The sequence below is a fragment of the Perna viridis genome, chromosome 13 (assembly GCF_037379345.1).
Source record: "Perna viridis isolate PV_CMFRI_1.1 ecotype Kerala chromosome 13, ASM3737934v1, whole genome shotgun sequence".
Classification (NCBI taxonomy): Eukaryota; Metazoa; Mollusca; class Bivalvia; order Mytilida; family Mytilidae; genus Perna; species Perna viridis.
The window spans coordinates 21236230-21255806 of record NC_142457.1 but is presented as its reverse complement, the minus strand read 5'-3'; the positions used below and the strand labels follow the sequence as shown (position 1 = coordinate 21255806).

Here is a 19577-nt window from a genome sequence, read left to right as displayed (position 1 = left end):
AATGTATATATAAATATAAAGGACATACATATAAACAGAAAATATCACACATAAAGTTATCAAGACAATACTTTCACAATATTATTGCATACAAATAGCGTATCTAATTAAACATCTGTTGCAGTTTTTGCATGAATATCGACACATTTATTAATACCTTTATATTGCAAAATTTTATCATACCATACATACTTGGATACCTCGTATAATATGATGGCATAAACTTTCTTCTTAAGTCTAAAACTACATTATTATTACACTCACAAAAATAATGATATTCGTCCCCAAGACCAGTTCCACAAATTCTACATATTCTATCTTCCCTTGGGATATTCCTCCACCTCCCCGTTTCAATGGGAAACTTTATATTACATACCCTTAATCTACAAAATTTTATCCGGTAACTCAACTTTAATTTTAAAAGATAAGGCTCCAATTGAAATTCATGTTTAAAATTAGAATAATATTCACCTCTAGATGAGTTGTTCATATCAGTAAACAATTTTTGAATAAACTGGTCTTGGAGACGCTGCTTAACGTTAATTTTCATAAGATTACCATCAACATTCTCTTGGATATTCCATATTTCACCGAGTCCACAGTTATCAAATATAGATTTTAAATAGTTAATCCATTTAAAATTATATTCACCATGTTCACACATGTAGAATAATTTGTATAATTTGCCAGACAGTTTATTTTCACTAGAAGGTAATTTATGCCAAAATCCAACCATTTTCAGTTTGATCTGCAGTTCAAGTGGAAATCTCCCAAGTTCCCCATAAACCATAAAGTTTGGAGTAGATGATCTAACACCCAGTATACGTTTGCAGAACTGAAGATGTAATTTTTCAACATTAGCCTTATTTTCAAACCCCCAAATTTCCGAAGAGTATGTCAAAATAGGAACAACCAATACATCAAACAATTTTAATTGCAGATCAATCGGAATGGAAATATTTTGAATCTTTTTATATAGCGCATAAAGAGCTTTCTGAGCTTGATCAACCAATTTTTTCCGTGCTTGGACAAAAATTTCCATTGTAATTAAATAAAAGACCCAAGTGAACATAGGAGTCTTTTATTTCTATATTTTGATTAAACAATTTAAAAGAAACATGTTGTTGTGATTTCCTTTTAGAGAAGATAACAACCTTTGTTTTTTCTACATTTACACTCAATTTCCAATCAGTAGAATATTTTTCAAAGACAGAAAGTGCCTTTTGTAACTCTGGTGCTGACTCCGCAAAAATAACAGTATCGTCGGCGTATAAAAGAATCAACAACTTTACATATTAAGGTTGTCCATAACCTTTTCACTCAACATTTTTAAACCATCCACAGAGTTTTCAGACAAATATTCTTCCAAGTCATTAAGGTATAAGACAAAGAGAAAGGGAGATAACTTTTCTCCCTGCCTCACACCAATTTCACAAGGAAAGAATTCAGTTATTAATTCCCCACTCTTAACACAAGACTTAATATCAGTGTACATATTCAATATAACATTAAACATTTTCCCACCAATATTATTTTTACAAGTTTTCGCCAAAGTCTCACCCTCCACACAGTGTCAAATGCCTTTCTAAAATCTACGAAGGCACAAAATAATGTTTTACCCGAATTCAAATATAATGACATTAAAGCATGCATGACGAACATACTATCCTGAACAGAATAACCCTTTCGAAATCCACCCTGGGCATCAATAATAATCCCAATCTCATCTGACAATTTATTAAGTTTCGAATTAAGAATAGAGGTAAACACTTTTCCCAGATCTGACGTAAGACATATTGCACGGTAATTATCTAAATTGCTTGGGTCTCCCTTGTTTTTGTATAATGGTTTAATTATCCCTGTTAACCAAGAGTTTGGAATAATCCCCGCATTAAGCACCAGATTGAAAAGTTTCATATAAATAGACAGGAATTGATGTACCGTGCTTTTTATATATTCATTAACTACTTCATCGTCCCCGGGAACTTTACCATTGCATAAATTTTTCACTGCTAACAAAATTTCGTTTTCTGAGATTTCCCTATCTAAAATATCAATAATATCGTTATTCTCTATATTGTCTAATAAATCTTCAATATTGTCTTCCTCTGCGTCATCGCTCTTATTTAGCGATTTAAAATATTCATACAACTGTTCAACTGTGATATTTACATCATTCTGAGACCCCCTCTATCTAATCGTTTCAGAATTTTCCAAAATTTCTTAGAATCTTTTTTCGACAAATCCTGTAAATCCGATTCTAGTTTATGTTGAAAATCTCTGAAACATTTATTAAGTTCAGCCTTATATGCCTTCCCTGAAATCTTCATATCATCCCGGTTTTCTTTATTTTTTAGAAAGCTATACCTTTTCTTTGCCCTGTGAAATACTTTTCGTTTTTCTTTACATGCTGCATTGAACCAACCTTGACCCGAAGATTTTCTTTTTATAGCTGAACTTCTACGGAATGTAAATACTTTCTCAGCGGTACTTTTAAAAAGATCGCAAATTTTGTCAACAGCACTATTTATGCGTATTTTTGCGTCATCACCTTGACCTGGATTAAATTCCCCAGACAGCAATGACGATATTTGATCTAATTGTGTGACGTCACTGAATATTGACTCGATAAACTGGTCTGCCCTGTCTGGATACCACTGCACATGCGTGAGTGGATTACTACAATTATCATTGGAATGCGTAGTAAAAATGTTCGCCGAAGCATGAACACAAAGATACAAACCACAATGAACGTCTGAAAACAAGGGATTCAAATCAAGTATATTGAATTATTTTATCAAAGGGAATATTTCAGACGACAAAAGTAAATAATCAACTAAGGACACATTATTACATGTAGTTAAACCTTTCATATAATCATTTCCAGGTAATCTACTATTACCTATATATAAATTGTTGCGATTACAAAAATCTATAAGTTTATACCCATAATTATTGGGCGCTGATTTATCACTTGAAGACCGCTTTAAAGGTACACTGTTTTCTAATAATTTATGAAAATCATAGAGATACAACATCAAGTTTTCATCATCAAAATCTTCTAAATTTTCAAAAAGACTGTCATCAGGAATAACAACATCGTCCAATAATTTCGTTCTTGCATTCATATCACCAACAATTGTAGGTAAACAATTTAATCTATTACACATATCTATCATTTCTGTTTCAACCTCGTTAAATGCTTCATTACTTGTATACCTTGTATTTTCTGGTGGTAAATACATACACCCAATAAGCATACTTTTATCAAAATCAAATAATTTTTGGTCAGTAATAAGCCACTGTACAATTTTGAATTTGGAAATTTGAAAAATGTTCAAAATTTTTCTTGTAGCAAATAATTATACCACCAGATTTCTTATCACATTTCCATCTGTGTTTTGCGAAATAACTATACCTTTCAGGCATTTCAAGTACATGAAAATTATCAGTCTTAGATTCCAAAAATATCAGTACGTCATTCTTGATAATTAGTTCCTGAAATTCAGGTAACAATAATTTAGACCTCAATCCACAAACATTTAAGCATACAAAGTTCAGATTTTCAGTTAAATTTTTACTGCTTGACAAATCACTCCTGTTACGGAGTTTGGCCTAGCTATGCTTTTGCTGTTTACCTTGCTTTTCAGCAGACGACGAAGTAGTGGTGGCGCTAAGATTGCGTTTAGTACGCATGGCTGGTGTGTGTACAATTGCTTCAGTCTGTGACTGAGAGTTTGACATAAAAGAAGTCACTTGATCAATAATTTTGTCTACACCTTTACCACTAATGTGTACACCACTAGGACCATTAACATCATATAAAGACCTAGGTGTATTACCATTGTCAATGAAAACATTATATATATCAATTAAAGATACAGATTTGTCTCTTTTACTAAGCTTAGTAAGAAAGCTGTTAACAGCTTTGGTTGTGTCATTAAGTTTTATAATGTGTTGACCTTTGCCTTAACGGGGAAGTACTATACACAGGCCTACTCGAGTTTCAGGAATTTTGTCTTAATACAGCCAAGGGCACGTGTCACACTTAAATTCACCTCATCTGGATCATTCCTGTTTCGGGTGATATCATTGGTGCCAAGACACATTATGACATTCTCAACATAACAGTTGGTTTCTTCAACCAAAGGGGTCACATGTTCAAGCAATTCGTCAATTTTCTCAAACGATGCACCTGATACTGAAGCGTTTAAAATGTCAGGACTGAAATCACCCAGTCGTTTACAATTTGAGGCACCCAAAAGCACAGTTTTACCATTTGATGTTTCGAATCTAGAATTAAGTTCGGCAATTGACTCATCATCGTCCTGTAGCGTCTGGGCCATGCTTCACCTACCTTCAATAATTTCGGCAGCATATTCCCCCATTTCTCGTCTTGTTTGGTCATCCTGAGACTTTACACAATCACGTTTAATGTGACCAGGCAACTTGCAATAATTGCCGACAACCTCTTCGAAACAGTCTTTCGCTATATGACATAGCTGATGACAATTATAGCACTCACGCTGTCTAATGGGTTTGTCTTTACACTTAAAAGAGGGGTGGTCAGTACCATTAAAGAATTTACAAGCGGTTCTGTTATTGTCAGCAAAAAGCCTGACTTCATGCTTACCAAATAGCACTTTGTTAGGCAGAACAGGTATACAATTGAGGAGTTGTAAATATCTCGTACCATTTTCAATGTTAGTGTCTTTGATATAGCCTCGCTTAACAGAACCTTCAACAACCTGCCCATATCTAGTCATGTTAGTTGTAACGAATATGTCACTAAGATCGTAGGGAATGTCTCTAATTGTAACATTCGTTAACTGGCTATCTACATTAACAAAACTGACTGACCTGTCTCGAATTTTAAGTCCGGCGGACATTAGTATATCCTTTTGACTTTTCTCATTTAAAGAAACAACACAATTTTTCTCTGTTAGCTGCATAGCATTAATATTTGGTCTAGGAACCACAGATTCAATAGCATTAAGTACCTCTGTATGGTTTAAGCCATGTAGCAACATAACCCTGTTCCAGAAGCCTATTTGTTAGAGTTCTAGCGCGATACAAAAAGTCTGCTTAGTTTCGGCAAGCTCTGGCATAACGTAGGAGTTGTGATATGAACACTTCATACGCAGGAGCCGAAGGGATGTTGCCACAGATGAAAAGAAAGTTAATAAAAGCAAAAGCATTATATTTCCCCTTGGATAAAGGCAATTGATATTTAATAAAAGGCATCTATTTTTACCTTTTGGTTCATAGTATGGAAAAGAAGAATAATAAAAGAGACAAGTATAGACATCAGATTAATGCTACACATTTGTCCACGATGGTATAACTACAAAGATCTAACCTTAAATCTGGATGTAGTTTTTATGTTGTCTTATCACAACGAACATTCATTTTTTAATCAATTTGAAGAGTTACTTATTACATTTCAATATTTCTGTCCTGAATCAAGCCAAAAGCCATGCACACAGACAAAATGCATACTTCAAAGATAATACATGATATTTTTACTTAGATTTAACGTTTCACGTGATTGACAACCTGTCGAACTTGACGCTTTCCGGATTTTACTCACTCACGTACACAATCATGTTGCGAACGATATTGTTGAGAAAATTGGTGACGCAATTTTGACCACTTTTACAACATTATACAATCATCATTTAGTAACTTACCCATCTCTATTAAAGGTGGAGATGGTAGTGGTCAAGTTAATGGACTAGCGCACATCACTGAAGAGCATAAAAAAGGTTCTTAAAAGTGTTTTCAAATTCACAAAACAAGATAATACGCGTGCTAAGCTCGCTTTATAATGTATAGAAATTCGGTCTATTTTGTGCCATACTGACCACTTGAAACTTTTGACAAGGCAAAAACATTACATCTCTATCTATTATTGAATCTTTGACATGTAGTAACACACGTTAAACAAAACGTTTCAAAGACCTACATGTTATTTAACGATCGGAACTGCTCGGACATTATATATTCAAAGGGAACCTACTAAAGGCTTCGCTTAAATTTAAGGCAAATACCTTATTCATATTATTTGTAGTTCAATATAACATACAGGGTCGAAAAATGATTTTTTTTTATAGATTCTAGCTCTTTTATTATGACAAGTTATAAACTGTACTAAATAACAAAGTATAAAAAGTTCTATTTATAGACTTCTTTCAGCGAGACAATTTTGGCGTTTTTTCAGATATTTTCTTTAACGATCCATTTTGAATAAGCATTGATTGAAACTTCAAAGCGAAAAAAAAACAAAGGTAAGTTTTTAGACAGACCTTATCGATATCAGTCTTTTGAACACCAGGGCATGCTCTCAAAATATGTAACCCCCTTCACGGTTTGTTTTGCGAACGTCGTGTTTACAAATTTTGGTTTGATTGTTATCTTATAATAGACGAAACAAGTTGTCACTACTGTTGATCGAAGACATACCTGGTGCATTTTTTTGTTTTTGTTTTTGTTTTTTTTGTTTTTGTTTTTGTTTTCATTTTCTAATTGACTCTTGCTTCAGAGTAATTAAGGGAACCAAGGTTATACCGGTAATCAAAAGAATGTAATCCAGACACAAAGACCAGATATGGAAAACAGACATACACAACAAAGAACATAAAGTAATTAAAATCATACATACAAAGTAACAAAAGTAAATGAGCAACTCGGACTCCACTAAAAACTGGAAGCATGGACCAGGTGTAAATTCCGTGCTCCAATTTCTGTAATTATATCATAAGCCGAAAACATAGTTCATTTACCTGTATCAAGCATTGATGTTTAGAGTTTTGAAATATTTGAATAAATTCATTCTGATCCACACATTCAGTCTTGTAAACTGAACTTATCACAAGGAGCTGTCAGTAATGTATACAATTTGTCGAGTTTCACGTTCTAGATTTTCACGATCCTTTTCGGATAATCGCACTATAATCGCTCCAAGAATCATAATTCCTTTATAATTAGCTGCGTGCATTTTTATATTCACCGGAATGAGGTCGGTTTGTTTCAGTCCAAATTTGTGAAGCACTTTGATTCCAGCATGACAGCCCGTGTCTGCCATTGCAGGGATGACGACGTTTCTCTGTTGAGAGGTTACGACGTTAAATCCTAGCTGGTTATAATCATCCTCAATGACTTTAACAGTGATATTGATGAATGTTTGTGGTTGTGAATGACTTTTTCCCCATGTATCTGACATTTGGGAATATAGGTGATCGTCAAGGTGTATTACCTTCTTTCCTTGTTGTGAAACGGTTGCGGCACACAGTAAAACAAATACTGCACTTTCACTTTCCTCACTATGTTATGTCTTTGTGACCTTATTTTCAGCTTTTTTGGTATCCTTGGTCATATTACCAATTTTCCTCCTGCGATATGTTCGAGGCTTCTGCTCCCTGAGTGTCAAGAAGACGTGATGCTGAACGTTTGCCAGATTCCTTTGCTTGGACAAATTTAAAGACTCGTATCCTGGTCTTTATCCTCCCAAGAGATTTAATTGTATGTCTGTGTCACTTAGTCCACGAGTTAGTACGTCTCGTAAAATGGCTTCAGTGTGGTCAACATCACGATCACATCCTGGGCATGTCATTGTGAATTTACATATCCCCGCCTGACCTCGAAGTATTGCACCAAATGATCAAACTGTCTCATCGTGATCCTGAGTCATGCCATGGACAGCTACACGTGCAACCATTGTATTTTCTTCTCTCACTGCTAGTGTGCGCGTGGCTGTAAGGACGTCTTGTTCAGGTTTATCAACAAGTGAACCACCAGCAGTTCTTGTGAGTTCTCGACGCAAAGATTCATCACAACACTCAAGAAGCTTGAATGACGAAGTCTTTGCTTTGTACTTTAGTGGCTTCAACATAGTTTTTCCACCGAGAAGGGAAATAAGTCCAATCTTCACTAGAACCCGCTGCAGAAACAGTTGGTGTTTTGACCTTTTCAACTTTTGCTGATATGTTGCCGCCAGCGTTTGCGGAGTGTACTAATGCGTGAGCATTGAGTAAAGCTGCAATGACAACGGCGTCGAGATCGGCTGTCTCATACTCGCAATCTGGTACCGGGCAATGAACTGCAGGCATGTTTATAGCTGAAATTGTTCTGTAAGTAAGTCCTCAGGCGTGGTAGTAAGATATCTCCATCATAAATGAATATAACACTGTTTTCTCATATCTTTATACTGACATCAGAAATGATGGAGATCTGAAACGATACAAAAGCGAATTAACAATAACCATACTGATTTTCCTCTAGTTTAATCATTATATTCATAATCTAAATTGAAAATGATGACCTTTTAAGATCATTAACACCGGCAATAAACAACATGATTCACTTTTCCGCCTCGGCTAAACAAGAGCGCGACTTCTATTGAGCTCGTCGCGGTAGGTTTCTGCCTGCATATATTGCATATCGAGTTACCTTTATAACTTGACCTTGATATACATGTAGCAATCTGCTATGTGTATGGTAAGAACGAAACAAGATAAGAATTTAATTGCATTGGCAAAAACGTACTGCAGTAAAATCTATGCTTAAAGCAAGAGTTAACAAACTATTTTGTGGATCAAAGGTATCTCAAAAGACTCATGTTTCCCTATTCTCAGAAGATTAAAACTGCATCAGCTGCCAAACTTGTTCAGTTTTTATTCTACTGAATTTTAATCATTTGCAAACAAGGGAGTGGAATCCTCATTATTTTTAGAGTGATCACTATTTAAATCTTTGAAATATTCATTGAGGGACTCAATACTGATATTTGGTTGTTTCATATTCCTTCCCTGATTAAGTTCTTTCCGATATTCCTGAGGATTTTGTGATCTCATTCGCTCAAGTTTTTTGGCCATGTCATCTCTATATTGCTTCTCACAGGTATCAAGAGTCTTCTTATATAACCTTTCGGCATTTCTTAACTGTTTCTTGTGTGCCAGTGATCTTGACTTTCTAAAATTTTCTATAATTTATTCTTGCAGATTTGCAGTCTATATTAAACCAAGGCTTATCATTCACGGTACACCTATGGTTTGCCTTGTTAGAATGCCGAGGTATATAAGTTCCTAAAGTGTGCTTCGCACTGCTAATGAATATATCACATATCTTTCTTACAAGATCGTTTAAAATATTCGAGTTAATGTTTTCTCTTGGTAATTCTAAAATTTAAGCGATTTCATTCAGCTTAGCCTGATCTATATTACATATACAATAATTTATTTTCATTCCATTTCTAAGCTTTCTATGTTTCGTGTGACAGATCTTGTACATTTGTAACTTTCGCTACCTTGTCTTTCTCACTATTATACATACTCATGGAAATACTCAAAGGACAATGGACATCTGAATATAGTTTCGAGAACTCTAAAACTTTGAAACTAAGAAAACTACTCAAAAAATCAACAGAACTGATTTAATAGTCAACAACGCTCGCGTTTTTACAAGTAAATTTATCCTGTTGGTCACCATTTACTCTCCTTTAAGTATAAACATGTTGTTAGATTTACAAAAATCAAGTAACTGTAGACCAAATCTGTTTTTGTCTTTATCACTTTAATCCTTTCTCTGGGGATATTAAGCTCGTCTAAAGAAGCAAGTTACCATTTACGTATTCAACGGATCCTTATCATCAAATTTGAAATAGTCTAATTCATCTGAGATTTTTGCATGGAAATCCCTAATAAAGAGATATACTTATACCTGTAAGAGAGAGTCAAATATTCATGTTCTATTTGACAATTTGCATCAACGGAAGTATACCTTCTATATTGCGGAGGAATATACAGGATACCAAAAACTGCATCGCTATCTTTATTTACGAGTTTTGCATTTCGTAGTACAATACAGTTAGGTCATTTCTGAAAATTTGGTCTCATTTTGTTGAAATAAAGCTGTTTTGAGACAGCCCACACATAAATTTCTAGTGTTTTGTCATAAAAAAGTGTATAAGTCCTTGGTGTGTGGAGGTTCAAGTCATTTATAAGTAATTTAGTGATTATTCTTATGAAATCCAGTAGCCATTGTAACATACCGAAAAAAAATGTTACTGAGTTTAAGTACAAATCAGGGGTGCCTTTCCAAAACTAACAGCCAATTACTATGTTTTATAAAATATCAGAAACTTAGACACTACCACAGGATGAAAGCATGCATGAAGTAGGTGGAAGAAAGGGTAAAAATAATAAGACCCTTTTTGATTCATTCTCTCACAATTTTAGTCCCAAAAGTTCGTGCGAAATAAGGTATTTTGAAAATCAGCCATCTGATGCTGAGGAGAGAACCTAATACGGCAGGGGACTGAAACGTTCCGGATACCATTCTTCCTTTAAATTACACCTTTTTACCATAACATATATTACATCTGTCTATGTATAAATGCTTAACTACCAAATTTCAACTTTCAATTTTAAGTTTTACAAAATTAGACTGTGGTAACTTGGTGTGCGAAACAGTGCACCTTAATGTAACTGCATAGTGCACCCTTTACTCTAAACCATAAAACATATTTACAAGCAGTGTCAAAGCATTCATTACAATCTTCATATTCTATCTTATATCCCAACAATATGCCACCAGATTTAACTTTCGCCACTTTTTGTCTATTTTTCATGTTAACAATATATCCTAATGGGAGTTGTCAATCAAATGTAAATATATCATTGAGCCAATCAAAACCCTCATCATCTGGTCAAAAGTAAACACAATGATGGCCAAGTGCACGTGGCTACAAATTTTCTTAAGTTTCATCATTTCAAATGCGATGTCATAGAAGATATTCTTAAGTTATCTAATTAATTTTGCAGACTGGACAATAACAGTCTGCAACTCACCATTGATTATCTTTGTTGGTACAATTATACTCTTAAAACCTCAATGTTTACAAGTAAAAGAATCACCATTTCTGTATACTGCAACCCATACCCTAATAAGAATGACTGTATGAAATTAAATTGTTGGTTTTCAGTATGTAATGAAATACTGAGAAACTGCCATTCAGTATTTGATTGACATGGAGAATTTGTCGAGAAATTTACGTTACTTAAATTACAAATCACCAATTTAATATTTCTGAAGCCAAAATGCATTTGTCCATAATAATAAATTATTAGCGAGCGCCGTGAGCTCTACGGTTATTACATGTACTTTCTAAATTTTTAAATTCTTAAGGTTCCCCAATACACTAACGAAAAAAGTCATGTCCCGGAAGTAACAAAAAGTGACTGTCCTTACGGCGAAAATACGTCATTTCCTTCAATCAAACAAATAAGAAAATATGGGTTAAGATTACGTTTCAGTAGAAATAAATTCATCTTTTCTGATAGTTTTCAAGTTATTTTTCTAATTTTTTTTAATTATTTAAAGAAGTGAATGCTATGTTTATAAAAACTTCGTGTATCTCCGCTGTTCCGCTGTTGTTGTTGTCAAGAACCTAACCCGCCTCGGAAAAAATATAATTCCGATTATATTATCAAAATCGCAGCATAGCTTTTCTAAGATAGGAAAGGCAATAATTTTCTTGTTTGGAATTTGCAGCTGTCATCTGAACTTTGTTTATATCAAATGTAAAATATTCCCACCATCCGTGGAGAACTAATATTTCCGGCATCCGTACAGATTGAAACTAAAATTGATGTTGCTAGAGATGCCCTTAAGGGATAAAAAATGTAAAGTATTGCAAAGTGCTGTACAGTTATTGACCATTTTGAGAGTGAGAGTATGGGGTTGGATTTTTTTTTTTTTTTTGTGGGGGGGGGGGGGGATGTTAAAGTTATTCTTTTATTGAACAAAAATCCCCCATATATTAACAAGACAGTTTTTTTAAAACAGAGACATTGATTTTGCTCGCTGCTTAAATGTTAATAAAAATACTGAACTTGCACAGGAAAAAATTTCATCTGGGTCGACCCCCACCCATCATTGTAATATCTTTTATGATGACATTCATCTCAATTGTCACAAGGGACTCCCGGCAATGGTAGTACATCTTAAGACAGCCCTTGGTAATACAGGGCCACGATCAGTAAAACGCCCTCGCCCTCTGTTTAATGGCCCACAAATGAGCCCAACGAACATGCCGTCCCAAATGCCAATGAACATGCCACCTCAAATGCCAATGAACATGCAGCCCCCAAATGCCAATGAACATGCCATGGTTCTTACCGCCATGGATGAATCATTGGGGTGCACAGCCATTTAGACCCCCGCAACCTCTAAATATGACCTCAAACTTCTAGATACAATTTAGAGGCAAAGCATTGTTTTATTTTGTTTAACATCATTGTTTCATTTATTTACATATGTTATAGGTGAATGTAAATTTGCAGCACAAGAACTGCCACAATATACTTACTTATGTATTAGTATGTTATAATATCTTCAAGATTTTACGGTCCATATTATATTTTTTTTTCTTCTCTCGCTCTTTTCTTTTCTTTTTGGCTATGTATAGTAGATTATAAAAACATACATTAAGTATTTTCAAGACCATATTTTGAATCCCAGATAATGATTCTCTTTCACCCCACTTTTTTCCCCCTCCATTTCACTCACTCAAAAAAGCCTAAACAGGATAATATAGCATATATATAAATCTTATCTTTGTTTTCTCTACAATACCTGAAATGGTATTTTTGGGTGGGGGGAATCACTACCCCCTCCCACTTTAAGGAAAAAAAAAAAAGAAGAAGTTTCATCAATTGTCTTTTATATCATAATATCTTACCAAACATTCTATTCAATTGAAATTATGAACAGGATTACAAATAATAGGCAAAAGAACCTTTTGAGTTTTGGCATGTGGAATATACAGGGTCTGACAGAAAATAAGGTGAATGACCCACAGTTCAAAAACATAATTGATAAATTTAGTATTATTAGCTTTGTGGAAACTTGGACAGGTGAAACTAATGATATTAATATCGCAAATTTTGAAAATGTCCATTCAAGCAGTAGAAAAAAAACACAAAAAATCAAGGCGTCATTCTGGGGGAATAAGTATTTTTGTCAAACCAGAAGTTAAAATGGGTATGAAACCCATGAAAAACAGCCATGCTGATATTGTATGGATAAAATTAGATCATTTATTTTTTAAGACCAAGAAAGATATCTTTTTGGGAGTTGTATATATATCACCTGAATATTCCAATGGTAAAGTAAATGATATTGAGTCAATTTATTCTGTTCTTTTGTCAGATGTTGAAAAATATTGTAGACTTGGTGATGTTATAATTCAAGGCGATTTCAATGCCTATACTAACACAAAACCAGATTATATTGTATTCGATAATGATTCTGAATTTGTAAATAGACATGATTGGAATCACAAAGTTGATATTCTAACGTCAAGAAATAATCTTGATCACAAACACACTAATAATAGTGGCAATTTGTTGCTCAATTTTTGTAAAGAAACCAGAATGAGAATTTTAAATGGGAGAACAATTGGAGATTTAAAGGGTGAATTTACTTGCATCACATATAATGGTTGCAGTCTAGTGGATTGCACTTTAGTGTCACAAGATCTATTAAGTTCTGTTGGATATCTAGACATTTTTGATCTGGTACCATTTTCTGATCATCGCCCAATTAGTTGTACATTTTTTATAGATTATCTGTCACAGTGAACTGTTCAATTAGATGCCCTCCCTGGTAAATTTATATGGTCTAAGGAAGCTAAATGCTTATTTAATGAAAAAATCAATAATAATGAATTTAAAGGTAAATTTGTGGATTATATGAGTTCTGAATTAGAAGATTGTGACCAAATCACTAACTCTTTCAATTCTATATTAATAGAATGTGCTAAGCAATCTGCTAAATATGTCAACCAGTCACCCAACAGAAAGAAAAAAAGGTACAAAACCTACTAGACAACCTTGGTATGCACAATCATGTGCAGATTTAAAGAAGGTGGTTAAATGTTATGAGAAACTTGTTAACAAAAATCCTAGTAATGGACATTACAGGAAAACGTATTATACTTATAAGTCAAAATATAGAAGGATTTGTAAATATGAAGAAAAACAATATAAACAGAAATTATATGCTGAAATGAATAATAGCATTGATAATGATCCAAAATCATTCTGGAACCTAGTAAATAAACTAGATCGGTTGAACTTGAATCATGATTCCGATGATACTTTACCAAAAGAAGAATTTGTAAATTTCTTCAAAAACTTAAATAAAACTGATAATAATAATTCAGCTTTTCATGATAACATAAACCAAAAATTTGAACAAGCTATGAAAAATATTAATGAAGGGCCAGCTCAAAATATATTTGATAATGTTCAAGATAACTGTAGAGGAAATAGCTAAGGCTATTAAACTATTGAAACTTGGAAAAAGTACTTCCACAGATATGATCTCTAACAAAATGTAAAATATAGTGGGAATACTATTCTCAAACCTCTTGAAAAATTATATAACTTTATTTTCCTCAAAGGAACATTTCCTAAACTATGGAATGAGAGCTTTTTGGTTCTTCTACATAAATCAGGTAATAAGACTGACCCCTGTAATTATAGGGGAATTTCTATAACTACTATGGAATGAGAGCTTTTTGGTTCTTCTACATAAATCAGGTAATAAGACTGACCCCTGTAATTATAGGGGAATTTCTATAACTACTATGGAATGAGAGCTTTTTGGTTCTTCTACATAAATCAGGTAATAAGACTGACCCCTGTAATGACAGGGGAATTTCTATAACTACTATGGAATGAGAGCTTTTTGGTTCTTCTACATAAATCAGGTAATAAGACTGACCCCTGTAATTATAGGGGAATTTCTATAACTACTATGGAATGAGAGCTTTTTGGTTCTTCTACATAAATCAGGTAATAAGACTGACCCCTGTAATGACAGGGGAATTTCTATAACTACTATGGAATGAGAGCTTTTTGGTTCTTCTACATAAATCAGGTAATAAGACTGACCCCTGTAATTATAGGGGAATTTCTATAACTACTATGGAATGAGAGCTTTTCGGTTCTTCTACATAAATCAGGTAATAAGACTGACCCCTGTAATTATAGGGGAATTTCTATAACTACTATGGAATGAGAGCTTTTTGGTTCTTCTACATAAATCAAGTAATTAATAAGACTGACCCCTGTAATTATAGGGGAATTTCTATAACTACTATGGAATGAGAGCTTTTTGGTTCTTCTACATAAATCAGGTAATAAGACGGACCCCTGTAATTATAGGGGAATTTCTATAACTACTATGGAATGAGAGCTTTTTGGTTCTTCTACATAAATCAGGTAATAAGACTGACCCCTGTAATTATAGGGGAATTTCTATAACTACTATGGAATGAGAGCTTTTTGGTTCTTCTACATAAATCAGGTAATAAGACGGACCCCTGTAATTATAGGGGAATTTCTATAACTACTATGGAATGAGAGCTTTTTGGTTCTTCTACATAAATCAGGTAATAAGACTGACCCCTGTAATTATAGGGGAATTTCTATAACTACTATGGAATGAGAGCTTTTTGGTTCTTCTACATAAATCAGGTAATAAGACTGACCCCTGTAATTATAGGGGAATTTCTATAACTACTATGGAATGAGAGCTTTTTGGTTCTTCTACATAAATCAGGTAATAAGACTGACCCCTGTAATTATAGGGGAATTTCTATAACTACTATGGAATGAGAGCTTTTTGGTTCTTCTACATAAATCAGGTAATAAGACTGACCCCTGTAATGACAGGGGAATTTCTATAACTACTATGGAATGAGAGCTTTTTGGTTCTTCTACATAAATCAGGTAATAAGACTGACCCCTGTAATGACAGGGGAATTTCTATAACTACTATGGAATGAGAGCTTTTTGGTTCTTCTACATAAATCAGGTAATAAGACTGACCCCTGTAATGACAGGGGAATTTCTATAACTACTATGGAATGAGAGCTTTTTGGTTCTTCTACATAAATCAGGTAATTAATAAGACTGACCCCTGTAATGACAGGGGAATTTCTATAACTACTATGGAATGAGAGCTTTTTGGTTCTTCTACATAAATCAGGTAATTAATAAGACGGACCCCTGTAATTATAGGGGAATTTCTATAACTACTATGGAATGAGAGCTTTTTGGTTCTTCTACATAAATCAGGTAATAAGACGGACCCCTGTAATTATAGGGGAATTTCTATAACTACTATGGAATGAGAGCTTTTTGGTTCTTCTACATAAATCAGGTAATAAGACGGACCCCTGTAATTATAGGGGAATTTCTATAACTACTATGGAATGAGAGCTTTTTGATTCTTCTACATAAATCAGGTAATAAGACTGACCCCTGTAATTATAGGGGAATTTCTATAACTACTATGGAATGAGAGCTTTTTGGTTCTTCTACATAAATCAGGTAATAAGACTGACCCCTGTAATTATAGGGGAATTTCTATAACTACTATGGAATGAGAGCTTTTTGGTTCTTCTACATAAATCAGGTAATAAGACTGACCCCTGTAATTATAGGGGAATTTCTATAACTACTATGGAATGAGAGCTTTTTGGTTCTTCTTCATAAATCAGGTAATAAGACGGACCCCTGTAATTATAGGGGAATTTCTATAACTACTATGGAATGAGAGCTTTTTGGTTCTTCTACATAAATCAGGTAATAAGACTGACCCCTGTAATTATAGGAGAATTTCTATAACTTCTATGGAATGAGAGCTTTTTGGTTCTTCTTCATAAATCAGGTAATAAGACAGACCCCTGTAATTATAGGAGAATTTCTATAACTTTTAATTTAGGAAAACTGTTTAGTAGAATAATTTATGCTGGAATTTACAAACAGCAAATCTCTCCTAAGTGAAAACCAAATTGGTTTCAGAGAAAACAGTAGAACTGCTGACCATCTATTTTCAATCAAATCCATTATTGACCACTATAAAAATAAGAAAAGAAAAGTTTTTGCTGCTTTTATTGACCTACGTAAGGCTTTTGATACCATTTGGCGGGTTGATCTTTTTCACAAACTTGCGTCAGCAAATGTTCCTCCAAAACTATTTCAAATAATATTTTCTATGTATCATAATACTACAAATAGAATCAAATTTTCGAATGAACTAAGTTCCGCATTCAAATCAGAGTGTGGTGTCAAACAAGGTGATGTTTTGAGTCCTTTATTATTTAATATTTTTTTAGATGACATTGTAAAGGTATTAAAGTCAAATAATTGCAATCCTGTAAAAATTGGGAATATATCAGTAAATTGTCTTTTATATGCTGATGACTTAGTTATATTATCTGAAAATAAACAAGGTTTACAAACTAACTTAGATATTGTTCATGAATATTGCTGTAATTGGAAATTATATGTTAATGTGTCCAAATCTAAAGTTATTGTATTTAATTCCAATGGTAGATCTTATATTAATGAGTTTACATACAATAATGATATCATTCAAACAGTACCAAAATATTGTTATCTTGGTGTCATGTTACATTATAATGGTAAATTTAATTCAGCTGTATCTTTGCTGATGGAAAAGGCTAGTAAAAAAGTCAGTAGGGCTAGATCATTCATGTCATCTATTAGAAAAGCTGTTTGATACTTTAATTAGCCCCATTCTTTTGTACTGTAGTGAAGTCTGGGGTATAGATATTGATACATGTACTTTTAATAACTCAGTTGTAGAAAAATTTCATTTAAAATTCATCAAGGAAATTCTTGGTGTACATTGCAAAGCTACAAATGCTGAATGTCATTCTGAACTTGGACAACTCCCACTTCACTCAAAAATTATGTTTTCCTGTGTTAAATTTTTAAATCATCTTCTTTCCTCAGAAAACACTTTAGCTTTCAAAATATTTCAAGCTACAGAAAACAATAACACTTGGACAAAGAGAATGTATTCTATTATCAATAAACTTGGTTTTTCACACATAATCTATCAAAAATGTAGCTTTAAACCTATTTTATCAAATATAAAACAACAAATAACCGAACAATTTATGCAAGAGCAACATTCCCAAATCCAAAATTCAAATAAACTAACATTTTATTGAAATATACACATTGGATACAAACGAGCAAGCTTTGTTGATATTTTACAAAAAAGATCAGAAAGATCCTCTCTTTGCAATATTAAAATCAGTAGCCATAATTTGGAAATAGAAAAAGGCCGTCATCTATCAATTCCTGCAAAGGAGAGATTATGTAAAGTTTGCAACTCTGGGGAGGTTGAAGATGAATTACATTTTTTGCTAAAATGTGAAAAATACTCCAAAGTTAGAAGTCAATTTATATCCAAATTATCAAATATCCTCAAAAAAAAGATATTGATTCAATTAATTACTACACACTGAAACAATGTATATTCAGTGATTCATATACTATATTAGTAAAGATTATCACTAATTTTTTTGATATTATTTTTTTCTATCAGAAAAAATTTTATTTCATTACAAATATCTCTTCTCATAACATTTGATTAATATTCTATGTACATGTATACCGCTACTATATATGTTACTCTTTTACATATCAATTATATGGGCCTTTGCCAATTATTGTAATTGTGTTTGTGCCAATAAAGAATATTATTATTATATTAATATTTTTTACGAGTCTCGCACAGACGGTACATATATGGTAAAGCTCACGGTGCTCGCTGGTTTAGGCAATGCCTACCCAATATTAGAATTTGAATTTGATTTTGTGAAAAACTTCATGAACTTGACGAAGTTCGGGCGTGCTATAAATTAACCTGTGACTGTGTACAGTAACCGTGTGTGCTTTTAATTTGTTGACACCTCCGTCAAAACTCCACTTCAAGCATCATGGTAATATTGTATATTTCTCTTCTTGGTATATAACTTCGCTTCTTCTTCGACAGATACCTACCAAGATATCATTGTTTTCTCGTTGCACTTCGATTTCAAGCATTCCGCTGTTGATCGTATATACATACGGGCATTTTCGAGATACGACGAAAATCGTAAATTTAAAATGAAACTGAACTAAAATAGTTTGAAAAGAATATTTCTTTGAATGATTTAATTAAAAAAGTGATTTTAAGAAATTATTTCTCAAGTGACGTATAAAATTTAAAAAAATATAATTTTAATGTCGACGAAGTCCTTTATGTAGCTCGATTTTGATTGGCAGATATTTCCGGTCCTAATTAAATACGACTGCATACGCCTGTCAGGTTAAAATACGCCTGTGTGAGAAAAGCATACGTCTGTAGCATTAATATTGTGTTTTCTGTGGAAATAATATTATATTGGCTTAGTAAGATGTATTTTGTTCAAATAAACTATCTTTCAGGAAATTATTTGTTGATGGGATGTAGAACTAGCCGATGTAAATAACAATCTGACGGGCGTTCGACATTCGTAATTTCGCATGCGTAATTGTGTATTGAAATAAAACATGTGAACATGTTGTTTACAAAGTTGACCAAAACAAGCCGCCATGATATAATGCACACACTTCGATCATTTGAACTAGGGAAAAAAGTCGAGAAATATATGATGATAAAAGTCGACATGTTTCTTTATAAAACAACATTTTGACCTTTGAAATGTC

The 19577-nt window shown here is 33.3% G+C and overlaps 1 protein-coding gene and 1 long non-coding RNA gene across 9 annotated transcripts in view; one reads left to right on the top strand and one right to left on the bottom strand.

The window, feature by feature from the left end:
• Positions 1–19577, top strand: part of LOC148599979 (uncharacterized) — a 37176-nt gene that overhangs the window by 5298 nt on the left and 12301 nt on the right. For 2 of the 8 annotated variants that reach the window (XM_088559695.1, XM_088559700.1), the window contains exon 2: positions 6221–6287. The exons of 4 other annotated variants lie outside the window; for them this stretch is intronic. Coding sequence is in view for 2 of the 4 variants with exons in the window: in XM_088559690.1 (XP_088415816.1) it covers positions 8107–8129; positions 9000–9071 (95 nt within the window). In the remaining 2 variants the exon portion in view is untranslated. Of the gene's footprint in view, positions 1–6220; positions 6288–6760; positions 8130–8999; positions 9072–19577 lie in introns of those variants that run through there. 2 more of the 8 variants (XM_088559690.1, XM_088559692.1) reach the window with 2 other exon arrangements.
• LOC148599980 (uncharacterized) lies at positions 8102–19073 on the bottom strand. Its single transcript, XR_015918251.1, has 3 exons — positions 18891–19073; positions 10848–10939; positions 8102–8229 (listed from the first exon to the last, which is right to left on the bottom strand). It is a non-coding gene; the product is annotated as an uncharacterized LOC148599980 (long non-coding RNA).